This window comes from Aquarana catesbeiana, linkage group LG08 (assembly GCF_042186555.1).
Source record: "Aquarana catesbeiana isolate 2022-GZ linkage group LG08, ASM4218655v1, whole genome shotgun sequence".
Lineage (NCBI taxonomy): Eukaryota > Metazoa > Chordata > Amphibia > Anura > Ranidae > Aquarana > Aquarana catesbeiana.
Genome location: NC_133331.1, coordinates 89,389,937 through 89,409,137, shown reverse-complemented (window position 1 = coordinate 89,409,137; position 19,201 = coordinate 89,389,937). Strand labels below are relative to the sequence as shown.

General features: G+C 40.8%; 1 protein-coding gene across 2 annotated transcripts in view; it reads left to right on the top strand.

Moving 5' to 3' along the window:
- Positions 1-19,201, top strand: part of NEURL1 (neuralized E3 ubiquitin protein ligase 1) — a 388,964-nt gene that overhangs the window by 197,876 nt on the left and 171,887 nt on the right. The window contains exon 1 of one of the 2 annotated variants that reach the window (XM_073596117.1): positions 13,448-13,597. The exons of the other annotated variant lie outside the window; for it this stretch is intronic. Within the exon in view, the coding sequence (XP_073452218.1) occupies positions 13,564-13,597 (34 nt within the window). The 5' untranslated portion in view covers positions 13,448-13,563. Of the gene's footprint in view, positions 1-13,447; positions 13,598-19,201 lie in introns of those variants that run through there. 2 annotated transcript variants of the gene reach the window in all.

Here is a 19,201-nt window from a genome sequence, read left to right as displayed (position 1 = left end):
CCTACAGGGCGCGCGCCGGGCGCGTTGTGATCACCGAGTCACTGAGACTCGGCTGATCACCGATCTGTGTAAGGGGCTGGTCCCGGCCCCTTACCATGTGATCAGCTGTCAGCCAATGACAGCTGATCACATGATTTAAACAAAAGATCGGTAATCGTTTTTTTTTTTTACTCACGCTGACAGCGCGAGTAGAAAAAAAAGCCGATCACCGGATCGGATGTGAGGGACATCGGTCCCCAAGTGGAAGAGGCACATCTGCCTCATCAGTGCCCAATAAAAGTGCCACCTAATAGTGCCCACAGTGCCACCTAATAGTGCCCACAGTGCCACCTAACAGTGCCCACAGTGCCACCTAACAGTGCCCACAAGTACCACCTATCAGTGCCCACAAGTACCACCTATCAATGTCCACCTGTAGTGCCAATCAGTGCCACCTGCCAGTGCTGCCCATCACTGCCACCCATCAGTGCCCATCACTGCCGCCTATCAGTGCCCATCACTGCCGCCTCATCAGCGTACATCAATGAAGGAGAAAAATTACCCGTTTAAAATTTTTTAAAACAAAATATAAAAAAATAAACTTTTTTTTAAAAAAAAAAATCAGTTTTTTACATTTTTTTAATAAAAAGTAAAAACCGCAGAGGTGATCAAATACCACCAAAAGAAAGCTCTATTTGTGGTGAAAAAATTATAAAAATTTCATTTGGGTACAGTGTTGTATGACCGCGCAATTGTCATTCAAAGTGCGTCAGCGCCGAAAGCTGAAAATTGGTCTGGATAGGAGGGGGGTTTAAGTGCCCAGTAAGCAAGTGGTTAAAGACGGCCCTGCCTGTATGGTTTTACTGTCTTGGAATTTCCCTTTATTGAGAACAAAGTAACAATAAAAGTGAGCTGTGTTTGCACTAAACCTCTCCTGAGATTGTAGTAAAGATAAAGCCCACCCAATGCCGCTGTATGAGAAGAGCACAATTCAGATCAGCAGCCATGTGACACAGCCTTGGAAATCGGATCATGTAAAAAAAAAAAAAACCTTTTCTATTATTTTCAGATGAGCTGGGAAAATGATCATAAATACCATGACCAGCTTTACCTTAGAATTTTGGAACTACTGTTCTCCTGGAGTGTGTTTACTGAATGTTACTATAGTCACATTAAGGTACAAGGTCTAAAATTAAATGTTTATTGTCTAACCAAGCTCAGCCCAGACCACACCTAGGTAACCCCTACCTCACTATAGAAAATACAAAATGGGGAATAAAATGATAGGTGCACAATGCTCAAACAAAGCATCTTAGTGCCAGGTTTTAAAATAATCCTCTAAACCCAAGAACGTTCTGCACTCCTTACATGTGGTCGCTGAATTAATTCTTTTTTCTTCTTTATTTTTACCCAGTGATTTTCCCAGGAAAACACACCTGTCCTAAGGTAACAACGGCACTGTATAGAGGAAGAACCGTGTTGTCACCATAGAAAAAGGGCATGTTAGGACTATATGACACTTCTCAAGGAGCTTACAATCCCTATCTCACATGCATACATATACATAGTAATTCTGATATAGAAATAAACCAGTTAACCTACCTGCGTGTCTTTGAGGTGTGGGAGATAAAGTGGAATACCCGGAAGAAATCCAAACGAGCACAGGGAGAACATGCAGATTCCACGTAGATAGTGTCTTGACCAGGATTTGAACAGGGGACCCTAGTGCTGCACGGTAGAATTACTAACCTCTAAGTCCCTGTGCTGCTCAGATATAACAAAATGCATTCAATGGTAAATTTAATAGACTGCAAGAGATCAAAAAAGATAATTTTATTATTAGAGTTTATATACAATGTAATAAGATACACTAAAGGAATTGTCATTGCTGAGGTAGTATATCTAAATATACTCAGAATCACTTTCCTCTCATTAAAGTTATACTAATGTCTCAGTTTTTTTCATTTAAAAATAACAAACACGTTATACTTACCTCCTCTGTGCAGTGTTTTTGTACAGAGCAGTTAAGATCCTCCTCTTCTTGGGTCCTCCGCCAACGCTCCTGGCCCCTCCCTCCTGCCGAGTGCCCCCGCAGCAAGCAGCTTACTATGGGGGCACCTGAGCCGAGCCGCTGCTCTGTGTGTCCATTCAGACACGGAGCCACGGTTTGGCCCCAGCCCCTATCTCTACTCATTGGCTCACTGACTTGATTGACAGCAGCGGGAGCCAATGGCGCCTGCTGTTGTCTCAAGCAATGAGGAGGGAGAGTCCCGGACAGCTGAGGCACTCATGCAATATCTCTGGATCGAGATGGGACTCAGGTAAGTATTAGGGAGCTGAGGGGGGCTGCTGCACACAGAAGATTTTTATCTTAATGCATAGATTGCATAAGGATTAAAAACCTTCTGACTTTACAACCACTTTAAGTTCAGTGCACAAATATGGGCTAACAGCGGTAAAGGAAAAACTGTCCCTGGGTTGGCGGTGTTACTGAAAGGAAAATAATATATGCATTAAGATAAAAAAACCTTCTGACTTTACAACAACTTTAACATACATTGAAGGAGGCTAGCCTTTAAATCATGAACCCTTTATTAGGAGAAACAGTATTCAAATCTAGTTTACAGCTGATAATAATATCTGCCAATACACAGCCCCCATCTCCCCAGCCACAAACAAAGAGAACCAAGTATGTTTTTTCAGTGGTGGAGTTATCAAAAAAAGCATCTAAAATAGTAAGTAGCAATTATTAAAGGCTAACTCCAACTTTGGCAACATGTTTTATGTTATTTAGGGCGTAACATGTTGCCAAGCACTGCTCCTTCACCCCCTGAGCCCTCCAACCCCATCCCATGACAGCATGCAGGAGGTCTTCTTCCCCACAGCTGCTGTCACTTTTAAAGTCTGTGCGACTGTGAATTTATTTTAAGTTATGCTATGTGAATGGGAACATGTAGCAATGTAGAAATACGCTTAATGCCGCGTACACACGAGCGAACTTCTCATCCGCCAGAACTCCGAAGGGCTTTTCGACAGAGTTCCGACGGTGTTCCAACTAAACGGACTTGCCTACACACAATCACACCAAAGTCCGATCGTTTCGAACGTGATGACGTGACAACCGGACTAGAATAAGAAAGTTCATATCCAGTAGCCAATAGCTGTCCTTGCGTCCGTTTTTGTCCATCGGACTAGCATACAGACAAACAGATTTTTCGATCGGACTAAAGTGCGTCGGAAAGATTTGAAACATGTTCTATTTCTAGGTCCGTCTGAATTTTCGACAGAAAAGGTTCGATGAAGGTCCGATGAAGCCCACACACGATCGGAATGTCCGACGGAATCGTTCCGTCTGACCTTTTCTGCCGGACAGTCCGCTCGTGTGTACGTGGCATTAGGCTTAATAGAGGAACTTTGAATATGTTGTCAGTAAGTTAAAGAAAAAAGGGAAGTATCATTTTATTAGTTTGCTAAACTCCTATGTATACTTAGATAATGAGTGCTTTTTTTATTACTGTGACAGATGGCATATGAACAGTGTTCATACTATCCTAATATGTTTAAAAAGGAAGTGGACATGGACTTTGTTCAGTACGTTGGGTAATGGTAATATGGTAGTTATAAAACCAACAGAATGAATTCAAAGAAATTGGTTTGGAGGAAAATACAAGGGTGCCATTGATCTGTGCTTCTTCTGAAAATGAAAGCTTATTAGCTGTCATGATACTTTGAAACATCTATATACAGTTATAGATCAGGAATTTGGTCTTTTTCATTAGCTGTGTGCTTTTTGGGTCCTTTACTCAGCAACATTGATGCTAGATACACTCAGGCAATTAGCATGTTTAGAAAGAAGCTTTCAGTTTTATTCCCTCTTTTTTTTTTTTTTTTCATGACAAGTGTACTTTATTTCATAAAATGTCACATATGTACGTCAGCATAACAACTGTCTCTGTAATCTAACTATACATTACGGTTAACTATGGCCAGTCTTGCTCAATAAACTTCCTAATATTGTTATTGGCTATAGCTCTAGCTAAGGCTACATTCACACCTGAGCAAAGCGATTTTCAGGCGTTTTTATCTGAAAGTTTTTGAGCGGTTTTAGTAGTGTATTACAAGCATTTTAGAAGCATATTATAAGTGTTTTACAGAAAGCACTAGGGGGAGGAGAGGTGGAGGAGATTAGGGGTGGAGAGCTGTCTGAGCAGAAAACAAGCGTCAGAACGCTCTTAAAACGCTCATGTCGCACATTTTCAGGCATTCCCATTGATGTCTATGGGGCCCAATATGCCTCCAATCCGCCCAAAAAAAAAAAGCTCATGTACTTTTTTTGAGCGACAGGCATTTTGCTTTAGGCGACAGAGTGCTCAGATGTGAATGGGGCCATTGAAATGAATAGGATTTGGCTTGTTGAGTATTTTAGAGCAGAAAATCGATCAGTTATGATCAGGGCCTAACGTTTGCAGCCCATGAAACATTATTATTAACCGAGCTACAAATTATACATTTTGTAGCTCGGTTAATTTTATATATTCTAATACGCTGTCTCTGCCTATACGTTCTAATACAAATATTGTATGTTATATTTATAGTTAAATCTGTAGTAAATTGGTATATCATTTATATATCTTCAGAACTTATTACTTGTTGGTTGTAGCCTTGACACCTGGCTATTATGATATAATCTGCAGCTATATATACTTTATGGCTGTACAGTGTGCTGTGTGTGTATATATATATCTATCTATCTATCTATATATATATATATATATATATAGATAGATAGATAGATAGATAGATAGATAGATAGATAGATAGATAGATAGATAGATAGATAGATAGATAGATAGATAGATAGATAGAGATATATATATATAGATATATATTTATTTATATATATCTATATATAGATATAGATATATATATATATATATATATATCTATATCTATATATATATATAAATTTTTTTTTTTTTTTTTTCCTGATTTTTGCTTATTTTTAAAAATAATACTCACTATCAGAGTAGCTAAGATAACAACAGGCCAGTTCAGAGAAGATTTGATGTTGTTGTTTTCTAGCTAAAAAGAAATTGCGATTAATAGCGGCCCAAACATTTTTCCAACTTGTAGAAAAATAAGTGTTTTGAGGCAATCATTTTTCAGCACAGATAACTGCAGGTTTTAAGCTACCCAGACATATTACTTTCTGATTGCACAATTTCCTTCAGATTTACTGACTATGCAGTGCCAAGGCCTACCCGACTCAAAATAATTAGAATGAATTGTTTGGGTAGGCTTTTGTATGTCTTAGATTTTGGTAACTTTGGTAGATTGTACGGTCAGTAGCATCTGTAAACCGCTTAAAGCGGTTCTTCATTTATCATTTTCCTTCCACTTTACAATTATGTGCCACTTTGTGTTGGTCTATCACATATAATCACAATAAAATACATTCATGTTTTTGGTTCTAACATGACAAAATGTGGAAAATTTCAAGGGGTGTGAATACTTTTTTAACGCACTGTAATGCAACATTTATTGTTAGTTTTTTATGATGAAGGTTTAGTGACACTTTAAACCCTTAATAGTCAAGAAAAAGTATGTACAATATGTATCAATGCACGTTAAAGCACAGAATTCATACAAACACATGCTGCAATGTTCCTAAGAAAGTGAAAGCGTCAGTGCAACCTTGAGATGTTTGAAAAAAAAAAAAAAAACACTGGATAATGGAACCAAATGGTTTCTTCCAGTTACTTGATATTACCATGAAACAAACAGTATGTCGCAACCACAGCCACCAGATTTTACATAGTGAGACTAATGAAAATGGATTTTTTAAAATTTATTACAAGAGATGCTGCACTATGCGCATTTTAATCTGTAAATGCAATCATTTCATATCTGTTATTATGGTAATATTAAAGTGTATGTACAGTGCCTTGCAAAAGTATTCACCCCCTTGGCATTTTTCGTGTTTTGTTGCCTCACAACCTGGAATTAACATGGATTGTTTGAGGATTTACATCATGTAGCCTCCCTGACGGTTTTCCTGAGTGTGGCTCGGGGTTAAATTTCAGCACCATTTTTGGTAACCCCGAGCCACACTCGGGATTAAATCTCAAGATCCTGGAAGAGGTTACTTCCTGGAAGAGGTACCTGATCCTGCGATGTCCCCCCGCGCTGTCTGCGGGCTCTGTCTTCCGCCCGAAGCCTCTCTGTGCCAGGCTCCGTTCCCTGTGAGCACCGCAACGCACGGGGCGGAGTCTGGCGGCAAATTCAAAAAATGTAAAAATCATAATACATACAGTACTGTAATCTTACAGATTACAGTACTGTATGAAATAATTTCACATCCCTTTTGTCCCGAATGCTTTGTCCAGTGCCCTGCATGCAATTTTATATTATATATACTGTTCTTTCTGCCTGGAAACTTGAGATTGTCCATAGCAACCAAAAAGTGTCCTTTTACGTCAAAAGTGGCTTGAGACCAGCTAGAAAACAGCGATAGTGAATCATGGGGAAATTTATTTTACTATTATTATATTATTATTTTTTTTAATTATTTATATTTATTTATTATATTATAATTTATGATTTTGTGTTTCAAACTTCATCATATCCGGGATATCTACTAGACTCTTGGTGGACAGATCTAAGTGTGTTATTGCTAAGAATTACAGGACTACAATATAAAATGCCAAATTTCTATGCAAAATAATTGTACCGCTTTGAGACGCAAAAATCTGAAATAATCATACCGCCAGGGAGGTTAATTTACAGAATATGCCCACAAATTTGAAGATTTTTTTTTTATTGTGAAGCAAACAACAAATAGGACAAAATAACAGAAAAACTCAATGTGTATAACTATTCACCCCTAAAGTCAATACTTTGTAGAGCCATCTTTTGCGGCTATCACAGCTCCAAGTCGCTTTGAATAAGTCTCTATGAGCTTGCCACATCTTACCACTGGGATTTTTGCCCATTCCCCCTTGCAAAACTGCTCCAACTCCTTCAAGTTGGATGGTTTGCACTTGTGAACAGCAATCTTTAAGTCTGACCACAGATTTTCTATTGGATTGAGGTCTGGGCTTTGACCAAGCCATTCCAACACATTTACATGTTCCCCTTAAACCACCAAGTGTTGTTTTAGCAGTGTGTTTGGGGTCATTGTCTTGCTGGAAGGTGAACCTCCGTCCTAGCCTCAAATCACACACAGAGTGGTACAGGTTTTGCTCAAGAATATCCCTGTGTTTAGCACCATCCATCTTTCCTTCAACTCTGACCAGTTTCCCAGTCACAACTGCTTAAAAACATCCCCAGAGCATGATGCTGCCACCACCATGTTTCACTGTGGGGATGGTGTTCTTTGGGTGATGTGATGTGTTGCGTTTGCGCCAGACATAGCGTTTTCTTTGATGGCCAAAAAGTTACATTTTAGTCTCATCAGACCAGAGCACCTTCCTCCATACATTTTGGGAGTCCTCCACATGCCTTTTTGCAAACTCAAAATGTGCCATTTTGCTGAAAGTAATGGCTTTTTTCTGGCCACTCTGCCATAAAGCCCAACTCTATGGAGCTTACAGCTTATTGTCCTCCTATGTACAGATACTCCAGTCTCTGCTGTGGAACTCTGTAGCTCCTCCAGGGTTACCTTAGGTCTCTGTGCTGCCTCTCTGATTAATGCCCTCCTTGCCCGGTCCGTGAGTTTTGGTGTGCGGCCGTCTCTTGGCAGGTTTGCTGTTGTGCCATGTTCTTTCCATTTGGTTATGATAGATTTGATGGTGCTCCTAGGGATCATCAAAGATTTGGATATTTTTTTATAACCTAACCCTAACTTGTACTTCTCAACAATATTGTCCCTTACTTGTTTGGAGAGTTCCTTGGTCTTCATGGCAGTGTTTGGTTAGTGGTGCCTCTTGCTTAGGTGTTGCAGCCTCTGGGGCCTTTCAAAAAGGTGTGTATATGTAATGACAGATCATGTGGCACTTAGTTTGCACACAGGTGGTCATCATTTCACTAATTATGTGACTTCTGAAGGTAATTGGTTGCACCAGAGCTTTTTATGGGCTTCATAACAAAGGGGGTGAATACATACGCACATGTCAATTATCATTTTTTTATTTCTGAAAAATAGTTTTATGTATATATTTTTCTAATTTGACTTCACCAACTTAGACTATTGTGTTCTGATCCATCACATATAATTCAGATTAAAAAAACATTAAACTAAAGGCTATAATGTAACAAAATAGGTAAAAAGCCAAGGGGGTGAATACTTTTGCAAGGCACTGTAAATTCAAACTTTTTTATATAGTTAGATTTGTGTGGTTGCCTGTGTTGAGAGAGATTTACCTTCTCTCTTTCTCCTGGTGATCATCGTCTCTGGTGCTGAAAGTGATGAAAATTGAAATGTGTGAGTTGTCATAGAAACAGGAGGTAAGGGGAAATCTTGGCCAATTAGATGCCAATAGATCCATCCAAAGTGAAGGCATGTCCCTTCTTAGACAGTTTTATCAGAACCGATTTACTCATTGATTTGGGGGAAGTTTCTGGAGGCCATGAGAAACTGAGCAGTTTGCCCCCCCCCCCCCCCCCAACTCTATGACCCAAATGTATCCTTTTAAAATAACTTACCTACTTAGTAATACATATCCTGAGGCTTACAATTCACAGGAGAACGTTTGCATAGGTTTAGGTTGCTGTCTAGTATTTAGTGAAGGATCAGCTAACACAAAGAGGTGATGTGTACTGTTTGTACTGGAGAAAGGGCTGCTCTTACCTGTGATAAATGCTGTGAGATGGATTAAACAGGATGTCAGGTCAATAAGTAGCTAAATGAGAATCCTGTTATATTCCAGCAATGCAAGCTATTCATTCTCTGCTGGTTATGCAAGTTTGGGAAGAACCAACACAGGTTAAAAAAAAAGAGTAGCTAACAATGTACAATGGTTCTCTGTAGGGTTGAAGCACACTGCAAGGTTACCAGAAGGTGATTTTTCTAAATTACAATGACATAACAAAAAGGGGTTGGTGTATGAAAGCTGGAATAAAAGTCAAAAAGCAAAAGCCAATAAGGCCTGAATTGATATAAATGTATATAAATTGAAATATAAAAATTTGAGAGGTTGTTATGGTCATCTGCTCCACAGTAACTTCTGCTGTTCATAAATACATTCCTTTTTTTCATGGTTAAACTATATACCATGTAACAACCGGCCTTATTCCTGACTCTTGAGGATTTGGTAGTGTGACTGCCCTGGGCCCTTACTGAATAGCTTGATAACCTGGAAACACCTGCTATTGTTTATGCTTTTCCTCTTTGCTCATACAGATAAATGTCTGTGATAGTGGATCTCCTTGTCCCTCCAGATGTTTTAAACAAAGAAGAGCAGTTGTACCCTCCAGTGAGCATCCAGGTCTCCATCTGATTATATTTATGTGCACGTTTTTGGCACATCGGTGCTCATTGTGGTGCACTGCCCATTCATTTTCAGTGGGCCCTCAATGCGCATCCACAGGCCAAAATACCTACCTGCTTCATCTTTTATTTTCAAAGCACCACAAGGCAACACAATTAGATTCATTGCAGTGCACTGAGAGTAAGTACCTGTGCTCTATGTGTATGAATGGCACCACACCATGAATAAACTGTGCTTTAATGTGAAGCCACCCTGTGATAAGCAACCCCCCTTATTTGTCACAATTCCAATACTAAAACTATACTGTACAATAGGGTGACCAGACATCCCCGGTTCCCGGGGACAGTCCCTGGATTGAGGATGCTGTCCCCAGAGCCCGTCTGTCCCTGGATCTGTCCCCGGATCTGTCATTTCAGCAGGGGGGCCCGGAGGTAGAGTGGACGGGAACTCACAAATCCTGTCCACCAATAAGCTAATCCCCCATGGTGCAGCTATTTAGAAAACAAATGTCTCTGGGCCCCCTGTGCTCAGTGGGGGTTGGGGGACAAAAAGCGGACTATTTCTTCATTTTCAGGTTTAGGGGATTAATTCGCTGCAGCGCTCAACACAGTTGAAGCCTGGCCTCTTCAATAGGAATACACTGCGGCCGGCCAGAAGCGATGCGGCGGATTAATCCGCTCAAACCCGAAAATGAAGAAATAGTCCGCTCTCTGTCCCCCAACACCCACTGAACACAGGGGGACCAGATACACTTGTTTTCTAACAAGTGTGTAACAACCCTGAATTTGAACAGGTGAGGCTGCATTGCTGGGCACACATGAGGCTGCATTCCGGGGCACAGGTGACGCTGCATTCCTGGGCACAGGTGACGCTGAATTCCTGGGTACAGATGAGGCTGCATTGCCGGGCACTGGTGAGGCTGCATTCCCGAGCACAGGTGAGGCTGCATTCCCGAGCACAGGTGAGGCTGAATTCCTGGGCACAGGTGAGGCTGAATTCCTGGGCACAGGTGAGGCTACATTGCTGGGCACTGGTGAGGCTGCATTCCTGGGCACAGGTGAGGCTGCATTGCTGGGCACAGATAAGGCTGCCTTGATTGGCACTGGTGTGGCTGCATTCCTGGTCACAGGTGAGGCTGCAATCCTGGGCACAGGTGATGCTGCATTGCTGGGCACAGGTGAGGCTGCATTCCTGGGCACTGGTGAGGCTGCCTTGCTGGGCAGTGATGAGGCTGCATTGCTGGGCACTGGTGAGGCTGCACTCCTGGGCACTGGTGAGGTTGAATTCCTGGGCACTTGTGAGGCTGCATTCCTGGGCACTGGTGAGGCTGCATTGCTGGGCACAGGTGAGGCTGCATAGATGGGTACTGGTGAGGCTGCATTCCTGGACACTGGTGAGGCTGCATAGATGGGCACTGGTCAACCTGCATAGATGGGCACGGCTGAGCCCTGCATTCTTTATGTAACGCACTCCTGAACTCTGCACTCTGTTTTTTCTTATCTTCATAACATTAGGTAGTCATATCTCAAAACATTCTAAGAAATATCTTTTTTTAAAATCTTTATTTATGGAGGAAATGTGAGAAATAACGTATATATCATACAATCATTCCATAAACACATACCACATACACTGCATATATCATTTGAGGAAAATATGCTTATAAAATAGTTTACCATTTGCCAATAATGAAAAAAAATATGTCCCCCGGATTTCATTATAAAAATCTGGTCACCTTACTGTACAAAGCTCATCTTTAAGTCAGGGAACCACCATAATGTTTGATTTTCACATGAACGCTGTCCCTGCCTGGTCCCGGGCATTCATGAGTGTGCTCTGCATGAAAGATACCCCCACGTGCAATGTGGGGGGCCCTGCATTGCAATCTGTACACAGTTCTGTACCTAAATGGCGCCTGCTGCTCAGCCATTGAGAAGGGAGAGTCCCAGAAAGCTGAGGCACTCCTGCAACATCACTGGATCGAGATGGGGCTCAGGTAAGTATTAGGGGGGCTGAGAGGGGTCGCTGCACACAGGTTTTTTATCTGAATGCATAGAATGCTTTAAAGCGGTTGTAAACCCAATAAAAAAAAAACCTGCAAGACAAAGGCATAATGAACTAGTATGCATAGCTTAGATCAAAGCCACCACAGCGGTCCCGTCACACTGCTCTGCCCGGCGACATGTCTCCCGGAGTTATTTCCAGGTATCGTGGGCTCTGGTGCAATCACAGCGCCGGAGCTACGATGACGTCATTCTTGCGCAACTTCCCATGTGTGCTGCCGAGCACCATCTCTAAATACCAGGTGAAAATAAATAGAAAAAAATATCCTGAAAATAGAAAACTAATGCAGCCATCACATCAAAGGACTAGAAAAGGATAATATATTACATTTCTGTTCTTGGGTTTAGATATGCTTTAAAGGGAAGGGTATAATTCAATAGCTGTAGGTACCAAACACCTGCTAAGGGAGGGATAAGTGAACATCACATGTGACACATGAGTTTTTAAAGTAAATTAAACACAAACCCAAAACCCAAAGTGTAATATATTAACGCTTACCAAGATGTGGTGGCTGCATTTGTTTTCTTTTTTTTTTTAGGGTTTTCCTCTCTGTTTTCACCTGGTGATCTGACCAGTAACACACCCCCTGTATTAGGGTGCCGCCACTCTGGATGAATGAGCACAGGGGGCACCTTTGGCACCTTTGGACAGCAGCATTGTTAATCTGGGGGGTTGTGTTATATGTTCTAGCAGATTTAAATACACTAACAGAAGCTGAACTCCAACTAATAATTAATAAGCAGTTACAGCAGGTAAAGGTTTTACATAAATAAATAAAAGCTGACCACTGTAAGCAGTCCTGTCGGTGGTAAATAGTTTGCCTCAACCCTCTAACTGCTACATCTGGCTAGATCAATAGGTGAAAATAATAGAAAAATCCTTAAAAAAAAGAAAACGAATTCAGCCATCACATCTAAGATTTAATAAGCTGCAATATAATAAATGCTTGCTTTTTGGTTTAATACCATACTATAGAACATTAGATAGGGAGCACAGTGACAAGAATGTGCTCATGTTACAAATTCAGTTTTTGGTGTTCAGTTGTTATGCACTTTTTCTTATGAACTTTCTTTTGTCTGGATTATGCAGGATTTACACACTTTAGACTATAGATATATATGTTTATATTTTATATATTGAGTTTATTATGAACTGTTTTGTTTGGATTATATAAAGTGGCACAATATTTTTATTTTTTATGGAGCACATATAACACTTTTTTTTAAATATATATTGATAATACTAGCAAGCGCTGCCTACTATTTACATTGTTTTGCATTTAACCTAGTGGGCAGTGGCGGCTGGTCCATAAGGGACACAGGGGTGCTGCCCCCCCCCCATGTGTGTGCACTGTGAGGGACGTCATACTAATGGGTGTCTATTAGGTTTGTACATTTTTGAAAAGCATGTGATTTGAGGCTGAGGCTCTAATTGGCTTGTTTCAGGTTGTCCTGAGCCCCAAACCCTCCCACATTTGATTTTAGCGAATCAATATTCGTCATTGCGTCACTTCTGGTTTCCAGCTTCTCGTCCCGTGGAACGCAAAGCGTCCTCTGGCAGGTGCGGAACTGGAGGGGTTTGTTTGCGCCCCCCCCAAAAAAAATTATGTTTTTTTGCACCAGCCATCACTGCTTGTGGGTAAGAGACTGCATCATTATATTATTTTAAGTGGATTAGGTGCAGGTGTGTATATATATATATATATATATATATATATATAAAAATTCTGTTTTGTGCTCATATAATTTGGGTACATGTGTTGCCAGTTTTAGTATATCTGCAGCTGTATGGAGGTGCAGGATGAATGTGTGATTGCTGTGTGTAGAGGAAGCAGTACAGAGGGTTGCTCCTTGAAGGGAGATCCCCTGCTCTCTGCTATTTCAGGAAAGCAGAAGCCCCTCCCTTTTATGTAAATAAAGATGACATTGGTGGTTGGAGGGGGCGGCTCTGTGGCTGGGTGGGTGGGAGGTGTGTGTGGGGCTCCCATCGTGTCCCTGTGTTATTATTAGTAGTATCTCTCAGATGGAGGGTGCCAGGAGAGGAGCAATATGAGCCTGTCTGCCGGCTGTGAGCAGCACCGCTGACCACTGCCATGGGAGGACAGGTCACCAGAGGCACCCTGTATGGTAAGCTGCATTCTACAGCCTATGGATCCTGGATGGCAAGCTGTGCAGTCTGCATCCTCCTGCCAGTGTGTGCCCATTCACTGTACACTGCTGGGTCCTGTCATTTATTCTCCTATACAGACACACATTGACTGGCATTGTATTGATCAGCTGCATTGTTGTGTATCATCAGTGATCAGGGGGGGTGATGGGGAATGTCTTCTATGCTTCTGAATAATTGATTGTTCCCAGGAGTCATTAGAGCGAATGGTGTGTCAGGGTACTGATGATACTGATGCACTTCCAGATCACCCCCCTCCTTGTCTGATGCTGAGTGATGACAGCTCCTGTGCTGGCCGATCGCAGCCTCTCCTGGTGATGACCTGCCAAGGACCATAGCCAGAGATAGTGATTGGGGGCCATCCTGTACAGGGCATGGCAGGTGCTTCATGCTGAGCAATACTGGGTGGCATGGCACCCCTCCAGACATCTCTACAATGCATGTGCATGGAGGTAATAGTCCTGTGATGAAAGAGTATTCATTATTGAAATATTTTTTGGGGAAAAAAGGATGTCTTAGGCTGGGTTTACATATATGTGAGTATTTAGTGCGTTTTCAGAAGCGCAGGAACGTTCGACAATCGATTTAACATGGTTTCCTATGTGTCCTGTTCATATGTATGCAGTTTGTAGCAATGTCTTTTTGGTAGAGGTACAGAGATTTTTTTTTATGCAGAAAGGTGTGTTTTTGGGTCCATAGAGTTCAATAGAAGTGCATCAAAAACACATGAAAAATGCATGTACATGTGTTCTTGGTGTATTTTTTGTAGGGTTTTGTGTGTAACAACTAGTCTCCTCCTACAAAAAATAAAAATACATCAAAAATGCACTTCAAAAAGAATGGAAAATGTGCTGCAAAAACGCACCAAAAAATGCATGAAAAGCACATGCAGGTGTGAATCTTACCCATCCTTATGCACCATCATTCTTCTAATCTATGCTGCAGTATTATTGGGAAATACCAGTAATGATGAGTTTTATCCTCTGCATCTCTGATGGAAGTGTAAATGTTTTGGTAAGACCAGAAAATATGATTTGTGAAAGGAGGACCACACTCAGCAAGGCAGGATTTATGAAAAGAAGAAAGTAACGTTTTATCATGAGAAATGCCATATAATGTATTCGAGGTTATATTGTAGCTTTGTCTCCCTGGTCAGCTGTTTAGTGTCTGGGAGTATCTGCTTGTATATAATAGAATAGTGCTATTGAATGCAGAGAAGACAATTTTGGAAATGAGAAGTACATTATCATTTTATGAGCCCCCCATTCACACTTGAGTGTAGCATAGGTAGGCGATTTTGAGGCTTTTTTGTGTGTGATGTGCTATACAGGAGATTCCTTGGGGCATAAGCACGGTTTTTTGGCCCATAGATTTTTTTTTTTTCTGGGAACACCAAAAAAACAAGTTTTAGGCCTTATTTATATTAATGGGGCATCTGAAAAAGCCCCTCTGTTCGTCTGAACTGCTGCCAGAAAGATGTAGCAAAAAAAAAAAAACGCACTAAAATCTACATATAGGCATACAGCATTTGAGCGTAAATGCATTCTACTGATCAGAATATTCATTTATTCTGGCCATTGGAATGCATTTACATGTATACATTTCATGTGCATAGCATTTAAGCACTTTGAGACGCGTTAAGGCGCATTCAGTTTTTTTCTGCTGAAACACTCCTCTCTAGAATGCACCTGTGTTGTGTTTTTTCAGCCTGTAAACGTTCCTCTTCTAATATGCCTGTAAATGCCTATGTGTGCATGGCTTACATTACAGCCTGAAAAACAAAAAACACTCAACGCCCATATAAGCGGCGTTTTTATGCTCTGTGTGCATGTACTCTAATACATGGTTTTGTGTGCGTTCCCATTGACATCACTGGGGCCAAAACACAGGTTTCTGCTTTGAAAATAACTCATGTGTCTTTTTGAGTTTTGGGAGTTGAGCTACTGGCACCTGAACACTGTGAAAAGGGACAATTGCTGAACAGACAACTTGCGAAGCATTTTTGTGCATCGAACTAGAAACAACATTCAGGTGGGAATGGGGGCTTAAAGAGCCGGTGTATCCAAAACTTGCTGGTAATCTGAAGGACCACTTCCCATATGTATGGGTTACTCTGGCAGTGAGAATTCTACATGGGAGCTCCCCACTTCATCTTCTGCAGCCAGGTCACGTTCCAGATTTTACGCTTCACGTTGGATTGTTTTTAATGTTCTATCTTAGAGACTACAACAGGGTGACTAGGGCTTCTCTTGCTGCAGTAGGAGTAGGCAAACTAAGGACTGTGTCAGAATCTAATATAAAAATGAAAATCCAGTGTGTGATTACCCATCCCTGAAAAATTTGTGTTGGCTGGAATGTTCCCCCTTGGAAGAGCTTTAGTGAGTGTTCTTTTTTTTAATCCACATTTATGCTGTTTTATTGTTAATATTTATTTCTCAGCTGCAGCTCTGAGCTCCTGCTCATAACTCCTGCCAGTTCCATGCTATGCATTTATTTTAAATACTTTATATATAATAAATAGGAATACTTACTTTGCGCGTTGACCTTATTGTAATCACTGCAATGTCTACCTTATTGCAGTTAGGATTCTCAGATCGCATTGTTTGTGATTATTGCTATAAGCCTCTTTGGAAGCTTGCAGACCATTTGAGGATAGCTGGCATTTGTACATTGGGGGTTATTTATGAAAGGCAAATCCACTTTGCACTACAAGTGCAAACTACAAGTGCAAAGTGCACTTGGAAGTGCAGTCGCTGTAGATCTGAGGGGTAGATCTGAAATGAGGGGAAGCTCTGCTGATTTTATCATCCAATCATGTGCATGCTTAAATGCTGTTTTTTATTTTTCTTGCATGTCTCCCTCAGATCTACAGCGACTGCACTTCCAAGTGCACTTTCAGTTCAATTTCAAGTGCACTTTGCACTTCTGGTTTGCACTTGTAGTGCAAAGTGGATTTGCCTTTCATAAATAACCCCCATTGTGTCTTGGTGTATTCTGCTTTCAAACGGTTATAGTTAGTTATTGAGATGATATTGCAGATGCTTGAGGCAAATGTCTGAATAAGACTTTACAAAAATCTTTCACAGACTACCCAAAACATTATATCTTAGCATTGCAGAGCATGAAGTCCTATTATTATTGTAGTAGTGACTTGCCATATAATTAAGAGAATGTGTTATGAGCGAAAGGTCAGACGTGTCCATTGTTTGACCTCCAGCCCACATTCTAATTTAAAGGGTAAGTTCACCTTTGTACACTTTTTATTTCTAAATTCCAACACCAATATAGGATTCATGTAATTTTTTTGCAAAAATATCAAAACTTTCCATTAAATCTACAGTCACGTACTTTTCTTCTCCTAATCCATGTTTCCAGACATTTCCATTTGTAATGTCTTTCTTCCTGATCAGACTTTAGGTCATGACACAGGAAGGGGTGTGTTTGGTGTGCCATGTTTGGTGTGACATTAACAATTAATGGCACTGAAAGCGCAACTAGTAATTTTAGGTGTATAAACGTGGCCATACACTATACAATCTGATTGTATATTGTGTATTTAGTGAGCAGGGTGATCACTGATTGATTGCATTTCATTTAAAAAACATGCACCTGGGAATGGGTGGGTGGATGATGCCGGGTGTGTGTTAATGAGGTCAGCTGGTCAACTCTATCCTGTGTCATGACCTAAAGTCTGATCAGGAAGAAAGACATTACTAATGGAAACGTCTGGAAACGTGGATTAGGACAAGAAAAGTAAGTGACTGTAGATTTAATGGAAAGCTTTGATATTTTTGCAAAAAAAGTATATGAATGCTATATCAGTGCATAGGGAAGCTGGAATTTAGAAGAAAAAAAAAAAAGCGTACAAAGGTGAACTTACCCTTTAAGGAGGTGAAGCTGAACCTGCTGGTTTCACTGTAAGTGACATGAGTACAGCAGAACTAGCATGTAGAATTCCACATTGATATAAAAATGGCTAAAATGGGCATTATTGTTAGAACATTCCACCCAGTAGCAAATGCCCTATCTGGTGGAATTTTGTGGGCTACAGAATGTATTTTGTTTGCACTCATCCTTCCTGCAAGTCTCTGCTGGTTGTAAATCATGAATATTGTGATCTCTGAGCTTTTATTACTAAAGTGTAGGTAAATGGTAAACGTCTTTGCTCTCAATATCTAACCAAAATCAGAGAAAGGTTCATGGGATTGGGGATACCAAGACTGCGCTGGGCTGGACATGAATCCGCTTGCAGGAGAGAGCGAGGAGGATGTGGAAGGTTTAAAGCCAACATGCTTCAGAGATGGAATTTTTGAGGGATGAATTATTTATTTGCTAATAATGTACCTAATGTATTTCCAGCATTTGTTGGAAATATCTTTTATGGCCTGTGGTTACCGCACAGTACGTTTGCTGCTTAGGGCCTACATTCTAATCACATGTACACACAGGTCCTTGGTGTTCACATGGGGATCATGTGTGTGTAAATATCCTGCAGAACTTAGTTTTGGTGCTGCATGAATTTAGGATCAAATATTTCAGTTGTCGTGTAAAGAAAAGGACATACTTGTATAACCTGATATGATGAGACCCCCTGCACAGCAGCTGTTCTGCCAAAAAGATGTATATTTACATTTATGTCTTTATTCCACTTTTCATTAAGTTTTGGTGTGCTAATTTGGGGACCGATGTTGACATGTGATGTGCACTGTAAAAACCTTCATTCATCATAGAGATGTGTGTACAGCTGTCAAAATCAGTGGAGTTATGCAGGCATGAAGATCATAACTCTTTATGATTGTGAAAAGTTGGATTTTCAGCTCTCTTCACAGTCACAGGTGAAATCCTTAATGGTACATTGAAAATGGTCATAATTGGCACAATGGGGGTTATTTACATAAGGCAAATCCACTTTGCACTACAAGTGCACTTGGAAGTGCAGTCGCTGTAAATCTGAGGGGTAGATCTGAAATGAGGGGAAGCTCTGCTGATTTTATCATCCAATCATGTGCAAGCTAAAATGCTGTTTTTTTTAATTTTCCTTGCATGTCCCCCTCGGATCTACAGCGACTGCACTTCCAAGTGCACTTTCAGTGCAATTTTAAGTGCATTTTGGGGTTTATTTACTAAAGGCAAATCCACGTTGCACTGCAAGTGCATTTGGAAATGCAGTCTCTGTAGATCTGAGGGGGGGGACATGCAAGGAAAATAAAAAACAGCATTTTTGCTTGTACATGATTGGATGATAAAATCAGCAGAGCTTCCCCTCATTTCAGAGCTTCCCCTCAGATCTACAGCGACTGCACTTCCAAATGCACTTGCAGTGCACTTGTAGTGCAAAGTGGATTTGCCTCTCATAAATAACCCCCAGTGTGTTCCTACCTGGAAGTTGCAGGGGGGTGTTTGAGGGTTTATTCAGAAAAACATGCTTTATGATACATTCTCTCCATTTTAATAGGCTAAAATGTGCATTTTGATATAGCTGCCTTAGTTTTACTACATCAGTATACATATTTGACTAGATATGGCGTAAACAGGTAGTGAAGAGCAATGGTATTTTCAATGTC